At 39.1% G+C, this 26,186-nt stretch overlaps 1 protein-coding gene across 1 annotated transcript; it reads left to right on the top strand.

The window, feature by feature from the left end:
* The first annotated feature begins 5,422 nt into the window (after positions 1-5,422).
* LOC131829954 (secretory immunoglobulin A-binding protein EsiB-like) lies at positions 5,423-25,822 on the top strand. Its single transcript, XM_059172283.1, has 5 exons — positions 5,423-5,741; positions 20,837-20,978; positions 21,152-21,197; positions 23,133-23,219; positions 24,451-25,822. The coding sequence occupies exons 1-5, from the start codon at positions 5,622-5,624 to the stop codon at positions 24,584-24,586; spliced, it is 531 nt and encodes a 176-aa protein (XP_059028266.1). The 5' UTR covers positions 5,423-5,621; the 3' UTR covers positions 24,587-25,822.
* The last annotated feature ends 364 nt before the right edge of the window (positions 25,823-26,186 follow it).

Raw genomic sequence — 26,186 nt, 5'->3', positions numbered from 1 at the left:
TGCTAGAGTCAGAAAATTGTGATGTATCTTCTCTAATCCATCTGTCTTATCTACCTCACAGGACTCAAAAACAGTAGTGTAAACTATATAAAGCCTTAAAACTCCAAAGTACTTTTATAACAAACTATGAACAAAGAACCTCACTTTGCTTTTAGGTTACAGAAACATATGGCAAATTCTCTATTGGTCTCAAGCATCTTAGAATTAAAATGGAAATGACTGACGAGATGTCACAAAGAATTAATAGCATAACCAAATACTGCCAACTTTTACTGGATAGCCTTATTAAAATTATAGCCTTTAGATGTAAAATATAGGCTTGAGTCTAAGACAGTTGACTCTCCCTTCTGAGTCTCCTTTGCACTTAGTTTGAGCCTGTTTAGGTTCCTACACATTCCGTCTTGCATTTTGACAAATTACATTTTGGCAAATTTCCCAACTTTGGCAAATCATGCATATTTCCGACCATACTCTGCAGGAAGCTTGCAGTCAGCATGCATTCTATTCACTTTCAATTTCTTGGGGCTTCCTCCTTTTCAAACATTGTTGAGTGAGGCTATAAACCTTGTAATCCTTGAAACTTTTGAATGTGAATGAGCAAAGCAGCCACATGATGGCAGCATGTTAAAAGAATAAAGATTGTCCACTTGAGGCCATCCTTTTCATCTTTAAAAAATCTGTCTGAACACTAGGAAAATTCGAATCTACCAATTTAGTGAATCCCTTATTCTCATTGATTCTTACAGAGGCAGGAGCTGAGGGTAAGAGATGGTTTCCAGATCTAAAAAGAAAAAAAAATAAAAAAGGCAAGAAAACAGAGTACTGAGATTTTAAGCAAGAACCAGACAATCAGGATGTGACTCATCTTTCAAGCTGAATGGTTTTTGGTTACACGTAAGGGAATTGTTTGGCAAATTACACAAAGAAAAATGATAATTTATGGATAGTGCTTAATTTTCATGTCTGGTAGCTATACAGATGTTTTTGGTTGCTCTGCTGATTAAATTTCTGAAAGTCATGTACTTGTATGTGTTGCATATTTTTAAATGGATTGCCAAAACATTGCAATGATGAATTTGAACAACCTCTTTTTCTTGTCAACTGTGACTAAGGATTTTTATTTCATTAGGAAACAAATGAGTCAACATTTTTTGGAAATCTCCAAGTGCATGATAATTGCCTAGGTAGGAGAGAGTGAAAGGGAAGCTCTTGAGCTGGGAAGTCTACGTGTAATTGATTCAGGCAGTAGACAATGTCATGATCTTTCTCCTTTAAAATCTTGGTGTGTGTGTGTGTGTGTTTCCATTGGCATCGTTTTCAACTGGGAAGTCTAGGTGTAATTGATTCAGGCAGTAGACAATGTCATGGTCTTTCTCCTTTAAAATCTTGGGGTGTGTGTGTGTGTGTGTGTGTTTCCATTGGCATCGTTTTCAGCCAGACTTTCTTTGGTGATGGTAAAGAGGACTCTAGCTCTTGTTTAGTGGGGAGGTTTAGCAACTTCAAAAAGTCCTTTTTTCCACAAAAGTTTCAGCCGAAGGTCTGGAGCCGGCTCCCATTGGCTGGGCTTGCGTCACTTAAAATTCCTGAGCCAATCAAAGTGACAAGAGGGAATGGAGGATTCTGATTTGCGAGGCCAGGCACAGGCAGATGGCTGAGCGTATACTGAATCACTTTCCTCCCCACTAACAGCATGAGAGAAACAGGCATTAAATTGTTAGCTTAACTGCTGCTTATCATGCCTAACATAGAGCTTATATCACAGTTGAAACTCATATTCATAGCTCCCAAATGGCAGTGGTTTTATTTATGTACAACAGGATGGAGTGCTTGTATTTGTGAGTAAAAAAATATTTTGATATTAGGTGATCTAACATGTAATAACAGAACTATGTTTGGCCATAAGAAAAATCACCTAGCCAAAGCATTCTCAGACTGTGGTCTGCCCACATCATAATTTCTTGGGTGTTTGCCATAAATACAAATTCTAGAGCTTCATCCTTTCAACTTCCTGAGTCTGAATCTTGAGAGATGGTGTCCTAAGAAGTAGTATTTTTGAATAAGGGGCTTACATTATTTTTTTGTCCTGTGATTTTAAGAATATCTGGCTTGATATATTTAACTGTATGAAGCCCTAGAGATTGAATATTTGTAGAAAAGAAATGAGAGGAGCACCTGGGTAGCTCAGTTGGTTAAGCATCTGCCTTCCGCTCTGGCCCTGATCCCAGGGTCCTGGGATGGAGACCCTGAGTCAGTGCCTGGACTCCCTGCTGGATGGGGAGGCTGCTGCTCCCCCTCTATCTGCTATTCCCGCTTGTGCTCTCTGGCTCTCTCTGTCAATAAATAAAGTTTTTAGAAAAAGAAAAGGGACGCCGGAGTGGCTCAGTGGGTTAAGCCGATGCCTTCGGCTCAGGTCATGATCCTAGGGTACTGGGATCCAGTTACCCATTTGGGCTCCTTGCTCGGTGGGGAGCCTGCTTTTCTCTCTGCCTCTGCCTGCCACTCTGCCTGCTGGTGCACGCTCTCTCTCTCTCTCTCTCTCTGACAAATAAATAAATAAAAATCTTTTTAAAAAAAGAAAGAAAGTAAGAAAGAAAGAGAGAAATCAGGCTTCCACAAGATTCCTTTCAGTTCCTTCTTCAGGCTTGCCTCTTACTCTGGTTAGCTTTTCTTATTCTTTTCTCTCCTGTCAAAGTTTAAATCCTCATAAGTTAGAAAGACTGAGAATTATACTAACATTATGTCTAATTTGTAGCACGCTAAATTAATCACTGATAAGGCCATTAGTCTTCAGAGAAAATTCCTTAAAATGAAAATATAGGATTAGAAAGGACCTTAGCTGAACTAATGTCTTTTATACTCAGATAAGGTAACTGATTTCCAGAAAAATAAAGTGACTTGCTTAGCTAGGCAATTAACATGGATGGCCCTTTTGAAACCACTCATTTTTAAATGACTATTTCATTTGGAGAAATGGTCATAAAAGTCAGTTAGCATTTAGAATGAAAAGCCAGCTTTAGTTACATTTAATTGTTTGCGCACTAGAGCATAGAATTCAATTTCAGAACCCTGAGCCATATTTTATGATATGTCTTTATTAACGTTTACTAGACATTCGCTATCTCTCTACATGTATTCCTCGTTTCTCACAATGTTAAGAGTAAGTGCTAGCATGCCCATTTGGTCAATGAAGAATTTGGGACATGTATAGATTAGGTAACTCACCATAGATCTGTAGTTCTCAAATATCTATGTGCAAATGAGTGACTTGGGAATCTGGTTATCATGCAATTCTGATTCAGTAGGTCCGTGGTGAGACCTGAGATTCTGCGTCTTTAAGCGGCTCGCAGGTGAAGGCCAACATCGTTGGCTTACTGATCATACACCGGATGACAAGGTCTTAGATCAGGGACTAGTACATGATAGGCAGGCAGTGTCTTAACCCTGGCTCTCTGCAAGGAAAGCAGAGTATGCACCGACCTTTCTCTTTATTACAGTATAATTTACGTCCTACAGATAGAGGAGTGAAGCCACTTCTTGCTGCATGTTCATTTGTGATGTGACTTTATCCTTGAAGAATATCCAGGGAAATGAAGCCTATTGGGACCATCCTCACCCCGGAGGCTATCTCTTCTACTCTTGCCTGTTTTGGGGTGGCTGCTACATGATCATGAGGGTAAACAGCTGATACACTTAAAATGTTATTGAATCCATATGACCATTCTCTTTCTCACTTTCAGTAGAGTATTCAATAAATTATGTAAGCTAATTAACACTTTATTACGAAACCTGCTTTGTGTTGGATGATTTTGTCCCACTGTTAGCTGGTAGAATTGTTCTGGGCATGTTCTAGGTAGGTTAGGTTAAGCTAGGATGTTCCATAGGTTAGATGTATTAAATCCACTTTCCCAGACCTGTACCCCTGGGGCTAATAATACATTATATGTTTATAAAAAAATAAAAAAAATTAAAAGAAATTAAAAACATAAATGCACTTTTGACTTATGATATTATCAATTCACAATGCGTTTATTGGACATAGCCCCATTATAAGTTGAGGAAAATCTGTATTGTCAAATGGCAAAACGAAAACACCTTAGTAATGAGTTTGATGCCCTTTTATCCACCATGGATTTGGGGAATACAGTTCCTCACAAGGGGAGGAGCATGTTCCGGAGGGATATGGGGGAAGAGCCAGTTTTACAGAGTATTACAAGCTGCAAGGCAGAGAGGTGCCTGACTGGCTCAGTCAGTCATGTGTTCGACCCTTGACTGCAGCTCAAGTTATAATCTCTGGCTGCTGAGATCCAGCCCTAAACTGGGCTTCATGCTGAACTAGTGCCTGTTTGGGATTCTCTCTCTTCCTTGGCCCTTCCCACCCTGCCCCCTTTCATGAGCATGCATTTTCTTTAAAAAAAGGGGGGCTAGCCAGGCAGAAACAGGGTGTGATTGGCTAGGAGGTTGGGATTTCCTTGTAAGAGTAACAGGTCCTGTTTTCTAGGGTAAAATAAGCAAATAAGCTAGCTAAAGTTAAGTGGTGGACTGTGATTGGTGTATGCTAGGTTTCCCTGACAGTGAGGTGTTTTCCCTGAGTGCAGGCTGACTTAGATTTAGATTTGTGATGTGGGCCAATCCACTGGAGTGGCCTCCATTTTGTGGGTCCTGATGTATGAATTGACTTGATCAATATAGTCTTTGTATTTCATTGGCTTCTAGCTTGATTTCTAGCTTATTTTACTTTTCTTCTCATTTTCCTTTGTTTTCATAGTTTATTTATTTCTCCTGGAAGCTTTTAATCTCTCCTTCTATTTTCAATGATAGCCTAGCTGGATATAGTAATCTTGGCTATAGTTTATTTATTTCTGACTCAAATTTTTGTCATATACTTTCGTTTTGTCCAAAAAAGAACTTCTTTTTTTTTTCTCTTTTCTTTTTTTTTTAAAGATTTATTTTATTTATTTGACAGACAGAAGTCACAAGGAGGCAGAGAGGCAGGCAGAGAGAGAGGAGGAAGCAGGCTCTCTGCAGAGAGAGGGACCTGAGCAGAAGGCAGAGGCTTTAACCCACTGAGCCACCCAGGCAACCCAGAACTTCTTTTTTTTATTATACTCTAATTTTGACAGTTACGAAAAATAAAAAAAGATTCAAATTTGCCATCTTTATACTGTATTACTTTGGTAAAAATAGCATGAAGTCAAGGATTTCCTCTGTACCGCTTTGTTTTTCTTCATGTCAGGTAGTTTGACTGGCTTGGTCTGTGCAAACAGAGCGACAGGGGAAATAAATCTGGATGTTCAGCATAAAAAGGGCTAATAACAAAGCTATTTTTAGGGAAAGGGCTTTTTGTCTTTCCCTATGTTATTCTTCATGTCCGTTTGATATCTCTGTTCTCTGGTTCTTATCTTTAAAAGACAGCTGCTCTACCTCAGGCATAAATCAGAAAAGGAAAAGCAGCTACCCAGTGGGTCCGGGCCTGGAGCAGGGATGAAAGGGGATAGAAGTTGCGAGAAGGGAAGAATAAAGGACCCCTGGGGAGTCCGCACCAGGCCAAACACAATAAATGAAGTCCTCAACCCTTCCGGTGAGCACAGGCAGAACAGAGAAGCCAGCTTGAGAAGAAAAAGATGAAGCCCTTGATGCCTCAGAGGCGGAAAAGAAGATCCCAGACGAGCGACCAGTATGGCTTGGGAGCAGACCTGCTCTGGAAGTACAAGCAGGCTCCGCGTTCACGGAGTAAGTGGGAGGTAGGTGCTCAATTCCAGGGCACAAGATGGAACTGGGAAGGAGGACGTCATGTGATTAATTGCCCGTCAGTCATAGTTATATAAAATAGGAACCACGCTGCATTTGCCCACAATGCTCCGGAGTTCAGAGTTTATAGATGAACTATTTCAGTTTTCTTGGAAAATACATTGAAGGTAGATTTATTCAAAAAATTCTCAAAATCTACATGGACACCCAAATCTGGGCTTCCTCAATTAATGTGAAAATCTATTTAAAAAGCAACAATTAGTAAAAGAAAAAAAAAAAACTCGTGAAAATTTAGCAAGAATAATTGTTTGACACCAGAGAGCTAGCTTTACGTTTTTCTTTTTCCTTTTTCTTTTTTAGCCAGCTGCTAGCAATTATATAAACACATCTTAATTTATACAAACTTAGCCGGAAAATTGGAGGACTTCTATCAATTTCAGTTAAGGTTTCTATCCTTTGAAAATGAGCTTAGCGCTAAAAATTTAGGGCTTTTAAAAAAGTAATAATTCCATATGAGAAGAATAACAATCTGCTACCAGATTGGTTTGCTATCAGTATTTTCAGCTCACTCACATTTTAAGATGCTCTTCCCCTAAGTTTTTAGAGAGTGGATTATTGAGATATAGGTAAGTAAAACTGATGCGCGTGGCAGAGGTGGTGGAAAGGCGAATGGCAAATCAGCAGACGTAAAACTATAAATTAATTATTCTTTTAAACATCTATTGCAGCCAGAAATACAACCTTAGGCCCTTTAAGGATGCCAGTTTTGATTTATATTACTCCTTCCAGCTGCATTTTAATAGACCACTCCATCTCTCCGCATTTCTTTTCTCTCAGTTGATGGGTAATAGCCATTGCACACCTGACAGCCCCCAAAGACAGGAAGCTAGGATCACTTTCAGGGAGCATAACAATTCAGCTCCCAGCTATAAACACACACACACACACACACACACACACACACACACATACACACACACGCACCCCAGAGACCAAAGACCAAAGGAAGTTAGGAAGGAGTCATGATGTACTCCTAAGAAAAAAAGCTATGGGGTATACTAACGCAGAGCTCAGTTTTACAGAATATTCTTGAACAGTATTGTAATTGCTGTGCTAACCAGCAACACTGATGCCTTAAGGACAGAAATCGTATGAAGATCACAAGACTATAGACACAGCCTCACATCTATCATTTTAAAAATTAGGTTTTTAAAAATGGTATTGTGTGTATATGGTACAGAATTCAAGAATTTTGTATAAGGAGAAAGCCCTCTCATTTCCTATCACTAGCTTCCCCCTAACCTCCCTCCACCGGTCCTGCTCCTTGGAGGCAACCGCTATCGATAGTACCTTGTACATTGTTCCAGAGATGTACTGTGGAAGATTTTTTTTTTTTAAAGATTTTATTTATTCATCTGACAGAGAGACAGAGAGATCACAAGTAACTGTGGAAGATTTTTAAACTCTCTTTTCTGTCTCTTAGTTGAAACCTGAGATGTTCAGTTACCATTAACTTAAAACAACTAAATGGAACTCTAGTCTTTGACTCTCACCTGAAAACAACTACCGTTTATCAGTCCCAATAACTGAGAATTCGCTAGATACACCAGGAATTGTCCTGATCCTGCTTTAGGAGCGAGATCTTTCCTCCAGCAATAAGATAAATAGCCAGCTCCTTTAATGGGACCTGTTTCATTCGTTCAAATGAAAGCGTAAAATGAATGGGATGGACTTATATAGGTTGAATGATATGGGTGGTCTTGGGCTATGAAAGGAAACATGTTGCTCTTTGTTTTTCTGTTGTTATATCCAAGGTTTCCCATCTACTTCGGATGAATTATCATGAGCTACATGAAAATACACTGATTAAAAAAAGACAGGGAGTGGGCGCCTGGGTGGCTCAGTGGGTTAAGCCTCTGCCTTCGGCTCAGGTCATGATCTCAGAGTTCTGGGATCAAGTCCCGCATCGGGCTCTCTGCTCGGCAGGGAGCCTGCTTCCTCTCTCTCTCTCTCTCTCTCTCTCTCTCTCTCTGTGCCTACTTGTCATCTCTCTGTTAAATAAACAAAATCTTTAAAAAAAAAAAAAAAAAAAAAGACAGGGAGAATCTGCACATCTCCCTCTTAGGCCAAGTGCTGATAAATTTATAGGGCTATTTTGTCTGCATAAAATGCCAATTATTAATAATTCAGCAATAGATCTTTTGGGTTCTAAGCCCTTTAAAATCAATAATGTCTCCAAAATATTTATAATCGGCAACCATTTAAGACTTACCAGGTTGGTACAGCAGAAAGACCTTATCAGAATACCCCAAATACCCACTTTGGCTCTTAGAATGCCCAAGTTTTCTTTTGTTTTCGCATTTATAGTAGAGTTAACTAAATGCTGGTGCTGTGTTCATTCTCAGTGCTATAAATGTGAGATTAAATTGGAGGCATTGTGACAAGGAATAATGAAATCACTATTTTTATTCCCTGTTCACACCTAAATGGGTCCACAAAGCACCCCCAGATGTGCACCCTCTGCAGCCAGCAGCACTGTTGAGCTTTGGCTGAAGAGTTTTCCAGTGATGGGGTTCAAGAGGGGAATGCCACATCTCCAGAAGCACTCGAATAGTATGGCTAGCTGTGAATTGCTACGCCCTCAGTAGAAATCCACAAGGGTCTATGCCTGTTCAATATTTTTCTTCTCAGCTCACCCACTTAAAAGATGCCATTTGTCATTACTTATAAATTACCTTTGCATGTCTGATGATAAAACCATCATATTTTTTTCTCCTTTCTAAACTAAATTTTAATTTTCAAAGCTGTATACAGACATAGTTTAAAGAGTCTGGTATTTTGGGGTGCCTGTATGGCTCAGTTGGTTAAGCGTCTGTCTTCTGCTAAGGTCATGATCCCGGCGTGCTGGGATCCAGCCTCACATCTGACTCCCTGCTTCTGCCTCTCCTCCCAGCTCCTGCTCTTTCTTGCTATTTCTGTCTCTCTCTCTCAAATAAGTAAATAAAATCTTAAACAAAAGTCCAGTATTTCATAAGACGTTTAATTCTAAAAGTGATTCTCTTTCCCCCCTCCCTTCTCCTAATTATTCCTCCTCAGAGAAAACCACTTTAAACTTTTAGACATTTCTCCTGGTGTTCACTGTCACATTTCTAAATAGCATTTAAATGCTATTTAATGCTAAAAATGCTAAATAGCATTTTTCGTTTAGTACATGTATCATGTATTGCTATTTTGGTCAATTTATGGACTAATGATCATTTCCCTATTTCTAGCCCCTGCTCTCCCGCGCCTCAAACATAGTTATCCTCTCCTCTTTCTAGTATAGCTACAGTTCCGTTTTTGCCTAAATCACTATTCGTTTTTCATTATTGTGACTATTTAAACAGTAGTCTAACGTAGGGGTGGAAAAAGTTTTCCTTGGCCCTCCTATAGTCCTTGGTTCTGTCTGAAAAATTAAACTAATGAACAGAGGTGTCTCAGTGGCTCAGTTAATTGAGTGTTTGACTCCTGGTTTTCAGCTCAGGTCATGGTCTCAGGGTTGTGAGATCAAGTCCTGTGTGGTGGGTCAAACCCCAAATTGGCTTGGGATATTCTCTCCCTCCTCCCTCTCCTTCTCCCACCGATGCTTGCAGGCATGCGCTAGCTCTCTCTCTCTCTCTCTCTCTCTCTCAAATAGATAAATAAAGTTTTTAATAAAAAATAAGTTAATGAAGACAGGAGAAAAGGGTACAAATGTACATAATAAAGTTTTACATGACATATGAGTCTTCATAAGGAAATGAAGACCTTTTGAAGACATTATTCAATCTGAGAGTTTCTGTGTGGGGTTCGGGGAAGAGTGGAACGTCATGGAGAAACAGGTATGAACTAAGTTTAGCAACCTGGGAAAAACTCAGCCAGACCTCTTCATTTGGCTTCTGGGTCTCAGAGATAAGGAGGTAGGTATAGTGAGGGCGTTTCTGAAATGAGGGTCTTATGATCTGCTTCAGGAAAGAGGGCAGAGGAAGGTCGAGAAATCTTCCTGTTCCCGCTGTTTTCGCAAACTCAGCTTAAAATATGCAATACGTCAAGGTGCTGTATTTTGGGGTATTCTGTTTTGAACCACATCAGTATCCCGATTATAATTTCTTTCTTTCTTTCTTTCTTTCTTTCTTTCTTTCTTTCTTTCTTTCTTTCTTTCCTTCTTTTTAAGATTTTTATTTATTTATTTGAGAGAGAGAGAGAGACAGAGAGAGCATGCACAAGCAGGCAGAGGGGCAGAGGAAGAGGGAGAAACAGACTCATGGCTGAGCAGGGAGCTTGACTCTGGGATCATGACCTGAGCTGAATGCAGATGCTTACCCAACTAAGCCACCCAGGTGCCCCTTTAATTACTTTCTTCTGTAACTTTGTTTTCTAGGTAGTTATAATTCCTTTTTTTTTTTTTTTTTGTTTAGTTCATGTATCCATATCTAATTATCCCATATTGCTACACAAAGCATTAACTTCCTCTTAATGTTTTCTAGCAGTTTGGGTAATCTCTCAGTTTCCCCATTTTCTTGAAGACATACGTTCCACTCTGCTGCTCCAGTCTGGGCTCTTTGTCCTCTCCACCTGCTTCCTAGCTGCCTTCCTGGGATTTCCCATCATATCATCCTGGAAATTCCCTTTGCCTTCCTCTTGTACTAGATTCCTCATCTTCGATCCTGAGACTCCCTTCTTGGGTCACCCCCCTATTCTGCTAGAGCACTTCAACTTGGAGACCTCTGCATATCTGAATAGGAAAATGTTCCAAGTCTATCATCATAATTATTTTATAGTTAAACTAGGTGTAGAATTCTAGATTGAAATACTTTATTCTCCAAATTTGAAGATTGTTCTACTATGGTCCAGATATTAATATAGCTTTGATACTCAGATACCTGGTATATTCTGATTCATGCTTCTTGGTATGTGACTTATTTTTCCCTCTTTTTTCATCCCCCCCACCTCCACTGGAAGCTTTTAGAGTCTTATTTTCTATAGCCAATGTTCTGAAGTTTCTTAGTGATATGTGTTTATGTGATTCCCCCCCCCCCCCCCCCACCAAACATCCCACATTGTTCCGGACATCTTCTTTCATCGTGGTGTGACCTTTTAGTCTGAAAACTGTTTTTTCAGTTTTGGGAGATTTTCTTGAATCATTTTTTTGATAATTTTCTCTCTTTCATGTTCTCTGATTTCTTCATGGACTTCTTATTATTTGGAAGTCAGATTTCCTGGGAAGATGCTTTAATTCTCTTTTATCTTTTTGTTTTCTTGTGCCCATTCTTCCTCTCTCTCATTGGTTTCCTGCCAATTTAGTGAGGTTTTAGGAGAGAGCACACATAAACATTTATTTATTACACCATATTTAACAACAGCCTGACAATCATGAAGAGCCAAAGTTTTGTAGGAAACTAACTGCTTCCTAAGAACTAATTGTTAACCAGATCATGGAAGACCAGTGACTGAATAAGCCGTTGATATGGGATTATGCTTTTAAAATTCAAATATGAAATTATCTCACAGGAAAATTTCCATGAGGCTGCCTGGCTAAATGCCTATTAAGTAATCTAGAAAGGCATTCATGAAGTTTTGGATAGGGAAATGATTTCAGCTCCCAAGGAAAAGAAAGAAAAACAAACTCAATTCCTTGTGTGAAATCTCTACCTTGTTCCTAAGATTAAATTGGCCCCAAATATCAGTAGCATCTCTCTTGACCACAAAATACCCAACAAACAGAATACAGACATGTCCCTTTTCACTCCTGACCTGGTTTAAAAAAAAATACTATAGTTATTGGAATTTACTTTTTAATATATAATAAGAGAAGAAAAGTCAGTTCTCATTCAAGTTTGGACTTAAATTTTTTAGCCTTCTGTCCATATAACTATGATTCGAGGGGCATTCAAGAATTAACGTTCCTGTAACTAATGATTGTAGCTGCCTCTTAGCTAACCGTAGTTTACAACATTCCTGGTATGTTCTCTCAAGTTTTTGCCCTGCACCTTCCCTCCCTGAGCCTTCGTGTTAACCAGGACCAGTATTTTCTATCACAGGGGTGCATGCATGGTTGACAGGCACTGCTAGGAGCTTCAGTAAATACATAAAGGACCTAAACAGCTTCTTCTTCTTTAAAGATTTTATTTATTTATTTGAGAGAGCAAGCACGAGCAGAGGGGAGAGGCAGAGGGAAAGGAGAAGGCAGATACCCTTCTGAGCAGGGAGCCCAATGCAGAACTTGATCCCAGGACTCCGGGGTCATGACCTGAACCAAAGGCAGGCACTCAAATGACTGAGCCACCCAGGCACCCCTAAACTGGTTCTTCTTAAGAATTGTAGCTAAGAACGAAGAAAGAGAACCCTTAAATCCTGTAAATTAAATTCAGGTTGTACTCCATTCAGACTCATTCATTCAAATATTTAATGAGCCACAGTGTATGAGACAGTCAGGCAATGAACATACATCAAACATAACACAATGATAAAGGAACATACACAAAACATCGTTTCCTCTGTGGAACTTGTAAGAGTGGGTGTGTTTTCTTTAACTGCTGTATGAACAGCATTCATATATTGAAATTAACATGATTATGGACACATAATGGAAAAATGCTCCTCACAATAGGAAGGTGAGTGTTGCCCATCAATAGGGCAAAGCTGTCTTCAAAAGAGAGAGATGTAGGAAATTATTTCACAGCTGGATGTGGCCGCTTTCCTCCTGTGATAGGGTGGGTACATGGATTTGGAAGAAAAAAAAAAGGTGGTTAATCTACAGATGGATTGGGGGGCTCAAGCCTGATGAGGTGAAGACTACTGAATAATTCTGGGTGAGATGGTGGTGGCCAAGATAGGTCTGTGACAGCAGGGACAGGAGAGGTGACGGCATAAGAGACGTCAGGAGTCTGATGAGGAGGGACTAGGTAGGGGAAGTGAGGAATGGGTTACTTGTGAGGGAGAAGGTAGGGAATTTAATTTTGGACAAGTCGAACCATGTTAACTATTCTCTAGGCCAAAAAACTTTGGTCACATCAGTGGCAGAACTTTTGGAAGAAATCCAATAGGGCAGAATGAGATACCATCCTCTCTCGCCTTGGAACTTTATACATTTTGCATCTTTATATTAAGGTGCTTATCATGCTGTTTTGCAATTTGCTTATATCTCTGCTCTGCAACTTGAAAATGCTTGAGAGCAAGTTTCAGGTCGTATGTTTATCTTTGTGACCGCAGAGTTTAGCACAAATTATGTCCTCAAACATACAGAATTGCCCCTAGTCAGGGACTGAAATATTAGTTCCAGTCATGTCATGACATAAAGATCTATTTAGAACTAGTTTCCCCTTAATGAATTTTGTGTTTTAAAAGCTTTCTACCAAAAGAACTGCAATTGTAAGATGATCTCTGGCTTCTGATCACTATTGGTAGAAACACCATGCTGGTGGAGAAAATTCCAACCAAGAGAAAAGCAATTTGATGTTTTAGCCTTAGCGAAGCTATTGAAGTTAAATATTATCTTCACTCAAATATGAAATACTGAAATAGCTTGAAACTTCTCTTTTTTCTCCTTAGCATCTATTTTTAAGTTTTACCCCTGTTCATATAGCCAACTGAAGCCCATCCTCGCTGAAAAACATTCATTAGAATGTTATACCCTTCACGCAGGCTTGGTGGTTACCTCTGGGAAGAGAGCAGGCAAGAGCTGAGAGTGGCTGTGTTATTATTTCTACAATGTTGTATTTCTTTAAAAATACCTGGGGCAAATATGGCAAAATATAAACCAACCAAATATGGCTGGTGGATGCGTGGGTGATCTAATTTCTTTTTCGTATGTTTGAAAATTGCTTGCTTTAAGAAATGAAACAGCTGATTTCAAGTGGCCCTTTTAAGCAACTCATATAAAAAGTTGTTGATATATTTACTCGTGAAAAAAAAGAAACACTGTGAACTCGTCTTCTAAGATCCCAGATTGGATCCCAGATTGTCCTTACTTTAAAAAGTATTACTTTAAAAACATTAGAATATATATAGAATTCTATTTATTGACAATGGAGAAAGATCACAAGAGATCAGAAGCTTTCAAAACCTGAAATTTTGATATGTAAAATTAAAATGTTGTTAAGTGTATGTAGTGGAAATGACTACCTTTATTCAGGTGGCTCAAATGTTTAGTCTAGACATCTGTCTGTGAATTCCCCATCACCCATATCCAACAGTCTGCTTTATAGCATTTCTCTGAGCCAAATATGGCCCAAAGAGAAGTCATAAACCCCTACACCCTTCCTCCTAAGCACTTCCAAACCCAGTACTCTGATTCCAGTGATTGGAGTCCTACAAATCAGACACCCATGAAATTCCTTGATCATTAAGCCTTATAACATTAGTATCCACTTCACTCCATGGTTTCTTTATAGGAATTTTTTTTTTTTAAATTTATTTGACAGAGAGAGATCACAAATAGGCAGAGCGGCAGGCAGAGAGAGAGAGGAGTAAGCAGGCTCCCCGCCGAGCAGAGAGCCTGATGCGGGGCTTGATCCCAGGACCCTGGGCTCATGACCTGAGATGAAGGCTGAGGCTTTAACCCACTGAGCTACCCAGGCGCCCCTATAGGAATTTTTTTCAGATCATATCCACTTTATGACAATTCTTTCAGTTAAGCTAATATTTTGTCCATAAATATACTTAACCTGACTTACACCAACTGAAGCTCAGTTGCTGTGTGCAAGTCATGAACAGATACCATGGAACAGTCATCTATCTGTATACCTACCTATGTATATACAGTAGCCAGAGCATCACCAGGCTCTGGCTGATATATATTTGTGTGTGTGCATATATTTGAGAATATAAATATATATAAATTTTAATTATATATAAATATATATTACATATAACTATATATAAAATATATAAATATTTATATAAATATAAATAAATATAATATATAAATATCCTGTTGGGATCTTTCCTTGACTTTTCATCTTTCCTTCCCTTCCCATCTTTTTCCATATTTTTTTCTCTGCCCTCCCACTCCTTCCCATTGTGGAGATGTCAGTGAATCCAGGTCTGAGCAAGATTAGTGTGGTAAGGAAGTTCTTCCTTGCAGATTTTTTGTGTTGTCAGTTCTTTCTCAGATAGTAAGAAATGTGGTTTTTCTCATCTTCAATACATTTCCTTGTATGCTTAACAGTTAATTTGTTTTCTCATTGCAATAATTTTTCCAACCACTCAGTAGCCTCCTCTGCATGCCAACTCTTTACCACACCAGTCTGATAATTCACAGAGATCTTAACAACTTTCGAAACTGTATGATCCATCCTTACTGGATCTCAAATTAGCACAACTCATTGGCAATAAGCACTACTGCCAAAGGTAAGGAAGCCAAAGCCACCTGCCCACAGCAACTTTCAGGGAATTTCTTTCTTTTTTTTTTTTTTTTAAGATTTATTTATTTATTTATTTATTTATTAGATTTATTTATTTTAGGGAGATAGGGGCAGAGGGAGAGAGAGGGAATCTCAAGTAGACTCTCCACTGAATGTGGAGCTGACAAGGTGCTTGATCTCAAGACCCTGAGATCATGACCTGAGCCAAAATCAAGAGTGGGACACTTAACCCACTGAGCCACCAAGGTGCCGTGAATTTTTGCTTCATTGCTCATGATATTTCTTTCTTTCTTTCTTTTTTTAAGATTTATTTATTTCAGAGAGTGAGAGAGAGAGTGCACACACAAACGGAGAGGGAGCAGAGGGAGAGGGAGAGAACGCTCAAACAGACTTACCACTGAGTGCAAAGCCTGCCCAGGGGCTCCATCTCAGGGCCCTGAAACCATGACCTGAACTGAAATCAAGAGCCAGCTGATTACCCTCCTGAGCCACCCAGGTGCCCCTTGATCATGATATTTCACGATCCAAGAATCACAAAGAGCGGTAAAAAACATGTGTTGTAAATGCTCAGAAAAAGGAAATAGTGATCCTTATGAGCCAGCAGTTATAAACAAACCTCATTGTCTTTTTAAATGGCGATAATAGCTGTGATATAGATATTAACAGCTATGATGTACATATATTGCTTTTGAAATTTAACAAGCATGTCTCATCATGTTTGGAAAACAAAAATAGAAAAAATTCAGCCAAGTGTTAGAACATTTAAGTGAATTGCTGATGCTGATTTAACTATATGGAATTTTCAGTAAGTTCAGGGTGTAATCAAGGCACAGAATGCAAAACATGAAATAACTTTTTCTGCCACAGTCTGCCCCGTCTCAGGAAATAGAGCTACTATTCCCCCTACTGCTGGGTCAAGAGCCTTGGGGTTATCTTTGATTCTTCTCTTTATCTTACTCTTCATATCCAATTCATCAGCAAGTTCTGTCAGGCTAGTCAAGAACAGTGAAGGGTCTGAGACTCCCTACATGGAGCTGATGTATCATGTGAGAGGGTTTCACGGACAGGGGCAGGAGATGTGAGACTATGAGTCAGAGACAAAGGACAGTTTACTACAGCAATAACAGTGGCTAGAGCATCAGCATTTGTGCCAGTTCTCTGAGCTCCGAGTCTCACGGGGGGGATGCCCAGAGAGTCAAGTGATAGCTGGCCATGCAGTGGGTTAAAGTACAAAACAGGAACCCTGACATTTGGGAATTCAGATCTCTAAAATAGACAGTAATCCTGTCTAGTCTTTGCTTTGAAGGGTATACTTGTTTCCTAGGGCTACCATAATAAAGTACCACAAACTTGGAGGCAGGGGGCAAAAACAGCAGAAATTTATTCTCTCATAGTTTAGGAGGCTAAAAGTCCAAAATCAAGTTGTTGGCAGGTTTGGTTCTTTCTGGAAGTTCTGAGGGAGAATCTGTTCCACACCCCTCTCCTTGCTTCTGGTGGCTTTGGTCATTCTGAGGTTCCTTTGTTTGCAGGGACATCACTCCAATCTCTGTCTCCATGGTGGTATTCTTCACGTGGTATTCCATATATTCCATATAATCCATATTTCCACGTGGTATTCTTCCTTATATGTCTCTGAGTGTTCACATGGCCTTGTTGTAAGGACACCAGTCATTAGATTTAGGGCCCACCTTAACCCAGTATAATGTCATCTTAGTTCATTGTATCTGCAAAGACCCTATTTCCAAATAAGAAACGGGGTCACATTTTGGAGGTCCTGGGAGAGAAAGAGAGAGAGAGGAAAGGACATGTATCACAGTCTTTTATAATCTAATCAGAGAGGTGACATCTGGGGTTATCTTCGTGGTTGTGTGATGTATACATTTGCATAGAGCCCTGTGCTTTAAAAAGCCCACAGTTGGCTTAATGCTCTAGTTTCTTAATATTCCTGGTAATTCTTGAACCAGGGGCTCTACAGGTTCATTTTGTACTGGGCCCTACAAATGACATAGCTAATGATAGGACATCATTAGCTATCCTATCACTCTTGTAGTCTATTGGCTAGAACTGAGTCATTAGATTCAGCGTACATTCAAGGAGAGGGACTTATAAAAGGTGTAAATACCAGTAGGCAGTCAACATTGGGAGTCAATTTGGAGGCTGTCTACCACATTCTGCCCACCAGCTCCAATGATTCGCCTCCTTCCTATGTGCCAAATATACTCACCACCTCCCAAGGTCCCCCAAATTCTCATCCAACTATAGCATCACCTCAACCTTTAGAATCTCAACATCTAAATCAGGTCCAGAGGTGAATGAGGCTCTCCGTGCACTTTTCCTTAAGTACAACCCTTTGAATATCATTTCCATCTGTGAGCTGTGAGACTAGAGACAAGTTATCTGACTCCATGCATTCACCACACAATGGTGAGACAGGCATAGAAAAACTGTCATAGACAAGTTAGTTCAAATAGGGTTAAAGTGGGAGTCACAGAGGAGTTCTCAATTCATAGCAATATTGAAGTTCAGCCAGGCAAAGACTGGAAGTTCCTTGGGTCTCAAGTTCTGGGAATAATTCTCTAGGGCTTTTAGTTCCAACCTCTGTTCCAACCTTTAGTTCCAATCTCTGTTTCAATTTTTAGTTCCAACCTCTGAACTGTTGGTTCCATTCTCTGGTTTATCCTTCCTTTCTTCATAAAACGTAGCACGTGTTTGGAGGTGAGTACTTTTCTTAGCCTGCTTTCTGCAAGTAGAAATTTGGGGGTCCTCTAATGACCTCTTTTAATTTCATATGATCTGTCTTTTTAGATTAAAGCTGCAAGTGTTTTGCTGATGTAATTCTCTCAAGTCTTTCTTGAATTCCTGTAAAACTCATTGGATTTTATTCCGTTAGATAAAACTACAACCACAAGTCTCTTTGAGATAAACTCTTCTCTACCTTTCTTTGCCCATCCTTTGCATCCATCCATCTTTTTATTTATTTTTATTTTTTAAATTTAGTTTAATTTTTAAAATCAAATTTAAAATTTTTAAATTTAATTAAAATTAAATTCAAGCCCCAACGTGGGGCTTGAACTCATGACTCAGATCTAGAGTTGGATGCTCTACTGACTGAACCAGTCAGTTGGCTCCATCCTTTTAAAAATTGTAAACCTTGGGGCACCTGGGTGGCTCAGTGGGTTAAAGCCTCTGCCTTCAGCTCAGGTCACGATCCCAGGGTCCTGGGATCGAGCCTCGCATTGGGCTCTCTGCTCAGCAGGGAACCTGCTTCCTCCTCTCTCTCTGCCTGCCTCTCTGCCTACTTGTGACCTCTGTCTGTCAAATAAATAAATAAATCTTTTTAAAAAAATTGTAAACCTTACCTCACATTATTCTCTATTCTCCTTCCTTTCTTTATGACATTTATTACCATTCAATATGGCATATGTTTTACTTATTTGTTTTAATTATTGTCTGTTCCTTCATTTTTCTACTCCAATTATAATACAAGCTACAACAAGGCAGTGAATTTTGCTTGTTTTGTTAACTATTTTATCCACAATGATCAGAACAATATCAGACACATTCCAAACAAATACTGAATAAATAAACTAATTTCAAAAAGGATTTGAAGAGTTTCAAAACAGACATTCATCTGCTGTGAAACCTTGTAGCATACAGAAATATGTAAAAGACCACCTGCTCATGAAGCAAAATCAATACAGATGACTTTGGATGTCCTGATAAGAGAGGATTAAAAAATTAAAATAAAATACTTACCCCAACATACACCAAAAAAGACAAACAAAATACACCTCTAACAACAAAGAACACTAGTACAATCACATGCACACACACACGGATTGACACATAGACTTTTCCAGTCATTGTTGTAATAACCAATAGTTCCCTAATGAGGGAGGAGAGATGTCATCAAATTTGAAATTATATTATGGAAATTATTTAGAGTAATATATAACTTATAAACAAAATATATATTTATAATATAAATATAAATAGTTATAACTTATTATTTTGTCCATACTGAATTATGATAAGGTTATCATTTTCTTTTGTCTTATATCTTCAATATGACCATTAAAAATATTTAATGATCTTTGTTTTGTACTTATAATAATTCTGAATTAAATTCTGCAAACCCCCTCTGTCACTCCTCATGTTTTCAATTCCTGATTGACTTATTTGGCTAATACACTTGAGTTAAAATAGTCTATTTTCAAGTTCAGTTCTTGGTATAGAAATCAGTAATAGACTTTTACCTTTTATACCAGCAATTCAGAATTGGGTTTTTAGGTTAGAAGCTGCATTTTTATCTTCTCCCTGAAGTAGAATCGCATTCAAAAGGGAAAAGGTCAGTCCCACTGCATTTTGACTTTCAGAGTTCAAGCTCCTCCTTAGAAGCCAGCTGAGTATAACCAGGGGATGGATCTGGGGCCCTAAACTTCTTGTGGAACAGTTGGTGGTCTTGCTGCACGTCAAGGCTTCCCCAGTTTCCTGTCAGTCCCTGACATCTGCATGAATTGACATCTCAGAGAGTGTTTGCTATGGCTCTGTAAATAGTAATGGTCGTGCTGGGTTGGTTATTGGACAATATAGACTTGTTTTGGGCATCAATCCATTGCTGAGGTACCAGCTTTTTCATGATGGGAAAGAACCTCACTTAGGAGGACTTCTTGAAGAGAAGTGAGTGGCATGTTCAAGCCAGAGAAGGATGATGTTAAAGTTTCTCCATTCCACTGGTTCTTTTAGGAAGTATCCTCATACTGTTGGGTTAGACTACTGGTATAAGCTGAATTTTTGTCCCCCCTCACTCCAAACTCATGTGTTAAAGTCCTAACCCCCAGTACCTCAGAATGTGACCATACTTGATACAGGTTCTTTACAGAGGTAATTTAGTTAAAATAAGGTCATCAGTATGGGCCCTAATCCAATATGACTAATGTCCTTATAAGAGTAGGAAATTTGAACACAGAGCTGTACGGAGGGAAGATGATGTGAAGATACAGGAAAAAGACAGTCATCTATAGAAACCAACCCTGCTGACACCTTGATCTGGAACATCTCACTCCAGATTGTGATGAAATAAATTTCTATTGTATAATCCACCCAGTCTCTCATACTTTATTAATGGCAGCCCTAATAAACTGTGAATTCTTATCTTCCTTTGTCTTCTGAATGCCACTGACTCACCCGCATCATTTTAGGGAGGAAGCTGGAAGTGTGGTCTGAAGGTCTTCGGTTTCCGTAGAAGCAGCTGACAGTATCAGACAGATAAACCAGGGCTGTGCCTTCTCTAGACCGTGGTAGGGCATGGCAACACCTCCCTCTTCATCTTAGCCCCCCATCATGTTTCTGCCCAAAGAACAAACACATTAATTCATTTTATTTTTCTTTTTCTTCCACCTCCATTTTACCCCCTTCTATAAACTGCCAAGATCATACTGGTCAGCATTCAATCCTAGTTAACTACCCAATCTAGTTGTCTTGCATCACCCAAGAAAAGTGGCTAACAGAGTGACTACAAATAAGTTAAAACACTAGTGATAGTAAATGATTTTTCCCAACAGAGACCTATTAAGGAAACACCTCATCTTTAAATCGTATGCGTCTCATCTTGACATGCCTTTGTCAAGATAGACTCATTACTTACACATCTGAACCATATCTGATGTAGATCCCCACACTATTCTTTCCTTTTCTTTTTGTAGATCCTGGTCACAATGGGAACCATGATCTCTCTGTTGTACATCTGGCTGTATTCCCAGAGCTTCCATTTCCATGTGGCACATCTTTATGCTCGCTTTGGGTATGCCAGTGCCCAGCTTATTGTTGGACAGAGATACCTGAAAGGTAACTTTGTTTTTCTGGTGTGTATTTTACTGGGGAGTGACAGGGTGTTGGGGGTGCGGTGCAGGGTGAAACTTGCTGGTTGGATTTCTGTATCTGTAGGATTATAGACTGTTTTAACGTCAAGCAGTTGAAAGAGTCCTCTTTTTTCTATGATATCTTTTTGTTTTACCCAGGAGCTGGTGTGGTGAAGGATGAAGAGATGGCAATGCATTGGTTTAGGTAAGAAAGATACTAGCTACCAAAAGCAGAACTGCAGAATTATTTCAGGAAGTGCTGAAATATAAAATCTTAGGATTTTGGTGCTTTTTTCCTAGGATGAAAATAAGATAGAGATATTAACTCCCTTAATATTAAAGTCTTGGTATCTTCTCTACTTTTTTCGCCTGTGGAGAGGCAGGAGTAGTGGTGGAGGGGATGTGGCTGATGCACTGAAAAGCAGTCTACACCACACAAGCAAAGAATAGATTAGCTTTAAAAGAGCTAAATCAGAGTATGTGTAACATTCTAGGTCAAGTGTCAGCACATCAGTAGTTTTATTAATAGTGCTCTGTGTTAGCATTACCTTGCTTATTAAAATCTTGAACTCTTAACCATGAGACACATTAATTTGAAATTTCAAAGTAGAAGTACATATTACTTATTGTTCAGCCCATTTTTTGGCTTCAATTTTATTCAACTGGTTTGTATTCAGTGTTCTAAATTTTTCACAGCTTTCTCAATTCTGAGTGTGTAGTACTGGCCTGATAAGTCCTCACAGAAAAACAACCCATATTATATGCTCAGTTGAGAAAATAAGAATGACTTTGGAAACAAACACTGGAACCCTTCACTGTACAATCTAGAGGTTAAGAAATGGAAATAAATAGGCTCTGAGGTGTTAGAAATTCCATTTTATATGGAGACTGTGATAGAAAATAAGGACAACTTAGGGGCAAAGCCAGAGTCACTTAATATAGAGAACTGGCCTTGAGTTCATGCAGTCTCAATTTATTTTAAAGTGGAAATTTGTTATAGTACTCTTTGAGATGTAATGTCCAATATGGCGTCCTCTAGCCACAAAAAGCATGTGAAATGTGTTTAGTCTGAACAGAGATGGAAAATACACACTGGATTTCCAAGATTTAATTTGAAGAAAGGAATGTAAGTTTTATCATTAATAATTCTTTATATTGATTATATGTTGAATGATAATGTGACAGAGTTAAATAAAATATATTATTTAAATTAATTTTATGTATTTCTTTTAAAACCTTTAATGTGGCTACGAGGAAATTCAAAATTATGCATGGGTCACATTATATTACTATCAGAAGATGCTGATGTACAGCCTTTTATGATCCTGAGAAGTGTTCGATTATCTGAGAGAGAAGTGAACACATTCATGGCTTTGCTATTACCCATGAATTGATGGGCTCATTCTTCTCAGATGTTGCCTTTCTTCTCTCTACAGTAGTTGTTGACAAACTTGGTGACATATCAGAATCCCCTGGTGAGTCCTGAAACATGTTGATGCTTGGCTCCAGATTGACTTCAGTGAGCAGAAAAATTTCCCTGAGTGACTGTAAATGTGTAGCCAGGTCAAACGACCGCTGTAGAAGTTTACAGTGGTTAGAGTAAACACAAACCAGCAGAGGAAGCCATTTAAGAAACCCATTTCAACACAAAGTTTAAAATGGATATTCTGATACATTTCATCTGCCAACAGAGGAACGAACTTTGAGAATCAGGAAGGGAATGACGTGGCTCTCTTAGAGGAGCTAAATGTGGTTGGTGACTGACTACTTGTTATAAATGCAACATCTGAGACCCTAACCCAACCCTACTAGAGCAGAAACTTCATTTCAACAAGGTTTTGGGTGACTAGTATGTGCATTAAACTTAAATATTCTTACACTAGTTTTTTTAAAAAAAGTATTGCACCTGTTTCAAATGAGAGATATTTTTTAATGAAAGAGACTTATTAACATTTGTCTAGATCTATGATAATATGGTTCCCAGTAATGGTTACATATTTGTATTGACAATGCCCTTGTTTTACTGAGGAGATGCTTTTTCGAGGGACTGTTTCCTTGTTTTTTATTGCATACTCACTCCCCACCACCCTTCTGGCCCATATAACCTGTCCTTTTTTTTTTTTTTTCCTTTCTTTTTTAGACAAGCCTCCAAGCAGGACCATCCCCATGCTTCCTTTAACCTGGCAGTAGGAAAACTGAAAAACATGACTGGGTCCATGGAAGTAGGGTAATGAAATTAGCTGTCTTTCCCCTTTGAGCTGGGATGTCATTCTCTCTAAACCTGCCCCCATGTATTACCTGCATTTGACAGACAAAAGTGTTTTATATATAGTTCACTTCCTACTCTCACCTTTTTAGGTACTTACATTGTTATGAGTTATGATAAAAGTCACAAAGTAAGGGAATCCAAGATTCATACATGTGCATAGATTCCACTGATGATATTCTTAAGGCATTCCATTAGCCCGAGATGAAAGACCCGGTTACTTCATGGTCCTTACAGTCTCCTGTACCCTGTATGTATCATCTTTATGGCCTTATGACTTTTTCGTATAAACGGAATGAAGCATAAAAAATATAAGTGAATAGTTCTCTTTGGGCACAAATTCTTTTTGTGTCTATTGCACTAATTCTCTTCTGGTTACTTATAGTCATCAAGAGAAGTACAGCTATTTTCTCTGGAGAAGTTCTTAATGTTTTTGAATAGTTCATAATCTGTGACATTTTTTATACAGCTATTTTGAGGCAGAGACATTTTGATAGAGTCCCTCAAATAAACCATTAAACTTTCAGCTTTTTTTTTTTTTCCAGTAATGTAACTGACATATATTCCATTACCAAGTAATGTGTACAACCCCTTCTTTCAAGCCCCATCCCTTAATCTACCTCAGACTGATGGGTAGACAAGGTTCAGAAAGAGAGAGTCTCAGTGAGGCACTGATGGATAGAGTGAGTCTTGGGAATTGAAATACCTCTCAGGGATATTGGTTGCATGCATTACTTGGTAATGAAATTTTGAAATGATCTCTTTGAGGCAGCCAAGTCAAAATGGTGTAGTCAGTATGTTCCCTTATTACTGACAGTTGGTAGTTTTACAACTGATGGACAGGCATGTTGAACGGGGCCCCTCTCTAATTACCACTTCCAAACAAAAATATGGAATTTGCTTGCAAGAAGGGGGTCTCAGACATTACCTAAGAGTCTTGGCTAGAAAAACTCTTCTAAATAGGGAAAAAGATCCAGCCAGACTCTGACACTTTAGGACTATTTCTTCGGGTGGCTTTGGTTTTATTATGAAGACACTTACGAGGAAACCCCGATGAAATGGCACGTGTTTTCCTCAATACCTTAGAATGAATCCAAACAGGTGTTAATGTGGCCCTTAGCCTAAACTTTGGATGCACAGGTGGTTTTGGTTTACTCTTCTCTCCATTTGACTAAACAACTGCCTCTTCTAGGGATGTAGAGATACTCCTTAAAGTTGCTGCAAGACAGGGGGTCCAAGAAGCCCAGGAACTTCTGGAGAATGTTATTTGGACTGGAAGCAAGCTCTCGCCAACTCGTCAAAGAATGAGGGTTTTTTACAAACCCTAATATGTGTGCTCTGTGCTCTTCCTGGATGGGGACGCTTCCCTCTCCCTCACTCCCTGTGGCCTTCCAAAGTTTACTGAAACTTTCAGTGGAAGTGGTTTTTAGTTATAGTTTTATATGCTGCTGCATCACCAATTTGCTGTTCGAAATCCTTTAAGCATGGTGTTGCTTGTGCTTTCCTGGGATTCAAGTTTGACCTCTTGCGGATGGAGGAGTATTTTATTTGGATTTCATTACCGCTCACCTCAGCTTAGTTTCAAGTCAGCGAGCATTCTATGAAATGGTAGGAGGGAAAAAAGGAAGAAACCTGTCACCAGAGCTTTGGCTTCTTAGATGTGTTTGTTGGCACCCACAGATCACTGAAGGAGCTAAACTCGTCATTAGGCTGATCTATGGCATGTGGTGTTCTGCTTAAAATAAACCTGTTTTCATGTCTCTACATTTCAATGATCTGCTCTATTAGGTTTCTATGGTATCTTATTATATTAGTTTTGTATTACTTTGTATAAAATGTCCTGTATAAGGAAAAAATAAAAAGGCTGTGAATATTGCCAACAAAAGATAAAAAGGATAAAGTATAAGAGCTCACATTTACTGAGCACCCACCATGTTGTAAGGTTTTGTCCTAACTGCTTTTAAGTATTTTAGCATTCACTAAAGCCTTATGAGGTGGGTGGTATTATTGATGTGGGAAACAAAGGCAGAAAAAAAATTTAATTTCCTTACTATCTACAGCCCATTGACAAGTTCTTGAAACAGGCAGAGTGACATTCCTGTTGAGACTCAACTGCCTCAATGTTAATACTTTGCTAAGGGCAAAAGCTAACCTTAGCCCAACCTCCAGGATCCTATAAGTGCACCTTAACATATAAAAATTCCTTAGGAAACTCCCTTTATCTCTATTCCACAAGATACGTGTTGGCACGCCTCATCCCCCAAGTATGTGACCCACTGATATATAGCTGAAGGGTCTTATGGTTCAGGTATTATTAGACAATAACAAATGACCCTTTCCCAACAATATGTAGCCCCCTCAAGTTCCTGGAAGCCTTGCTTCCAAAATTCCTTACAGACTTCTGCTATCACTAACCCCCTCCCGACTGGAAAGTACAAAAGGGGCCACTTCTCATGACCCCAGTGTAGCTCTTTCTGCCCATGAGTCCTTTCCCTGTGCTTTAATAAAATCACCTTTTTGCACCAAAGACATCTCAAGAATTCTTTTGTGGCCATTGACTTTGAACCCTAATATCTTTCCTACATCATTATCATTCCCATTTTACAGGTGTGGGAATAAAGGTGTAGAGGTCGAGTAATATGTGCAGAGTCATAGAGTGAACGCTAGGATAGGATTTTGAAAAATTTTTTTAAGATTTTATTTATTTGACAGACAGAGATCACAAGTAGGCAGAGAGGCAGGCAGAGAGAGAGAGGAAGAGAAGCAGGCTCCCCACTGAGCAGAGAGCCCGATGCAGGACTTGATCCCAGGACCCTGAGATCATGACCCGAGCTGAAGGCAGAGGCTCCAACCCACTGAGCCACCCAGGCACCCCAGGATTTTGAAATTCTTAACTAGTTCTATTAACATTACTCTCCCAAATCTCTT

This window comes from Mustela lutreola, chromosome 1 (assembly GCF_030435805.1).
Source record: "Mustela lutreola isolate mMusLut2 chromosome 1, mMusLut2.pri, whole genome shotgun sequence".
NCBI lineage: Eukaryota > Metazoa > Chordata > Mammalia > Carnivora > Mustelidae > Mustela > Mustela lutreola.
Note: the sequence above shows the minus strand (reverse complement) of the source record. Positions and strands in the feature narration are given on the sequence as shown.

Excerpts from the sequence above, each read along its gene's own strand:
- LOC131829954 (XM_059172283.1), top strand. The coding sequence starts at position 5,622 with ATGAAGCCCTTGATGCCTCAGAGGCGGAAAAGAAGATCCCAGACGAGC. Across the intron at positions 21,198-23,132 it reads ATGGCAATGCATTGGTTTAG|ACAAGCCTCCAAGCAGGACC; the intron begins GTAAGAAAGATA and ends TTTCTTTTTTAG. Across the intron at positions 23,220-24,450 it reads ACTGGGTCCATGGAAGTAGG|GGATGTAGAGATACTCCTTA; the intron begins GTAATGAAATTA and ends TGCCTCTTCTAG.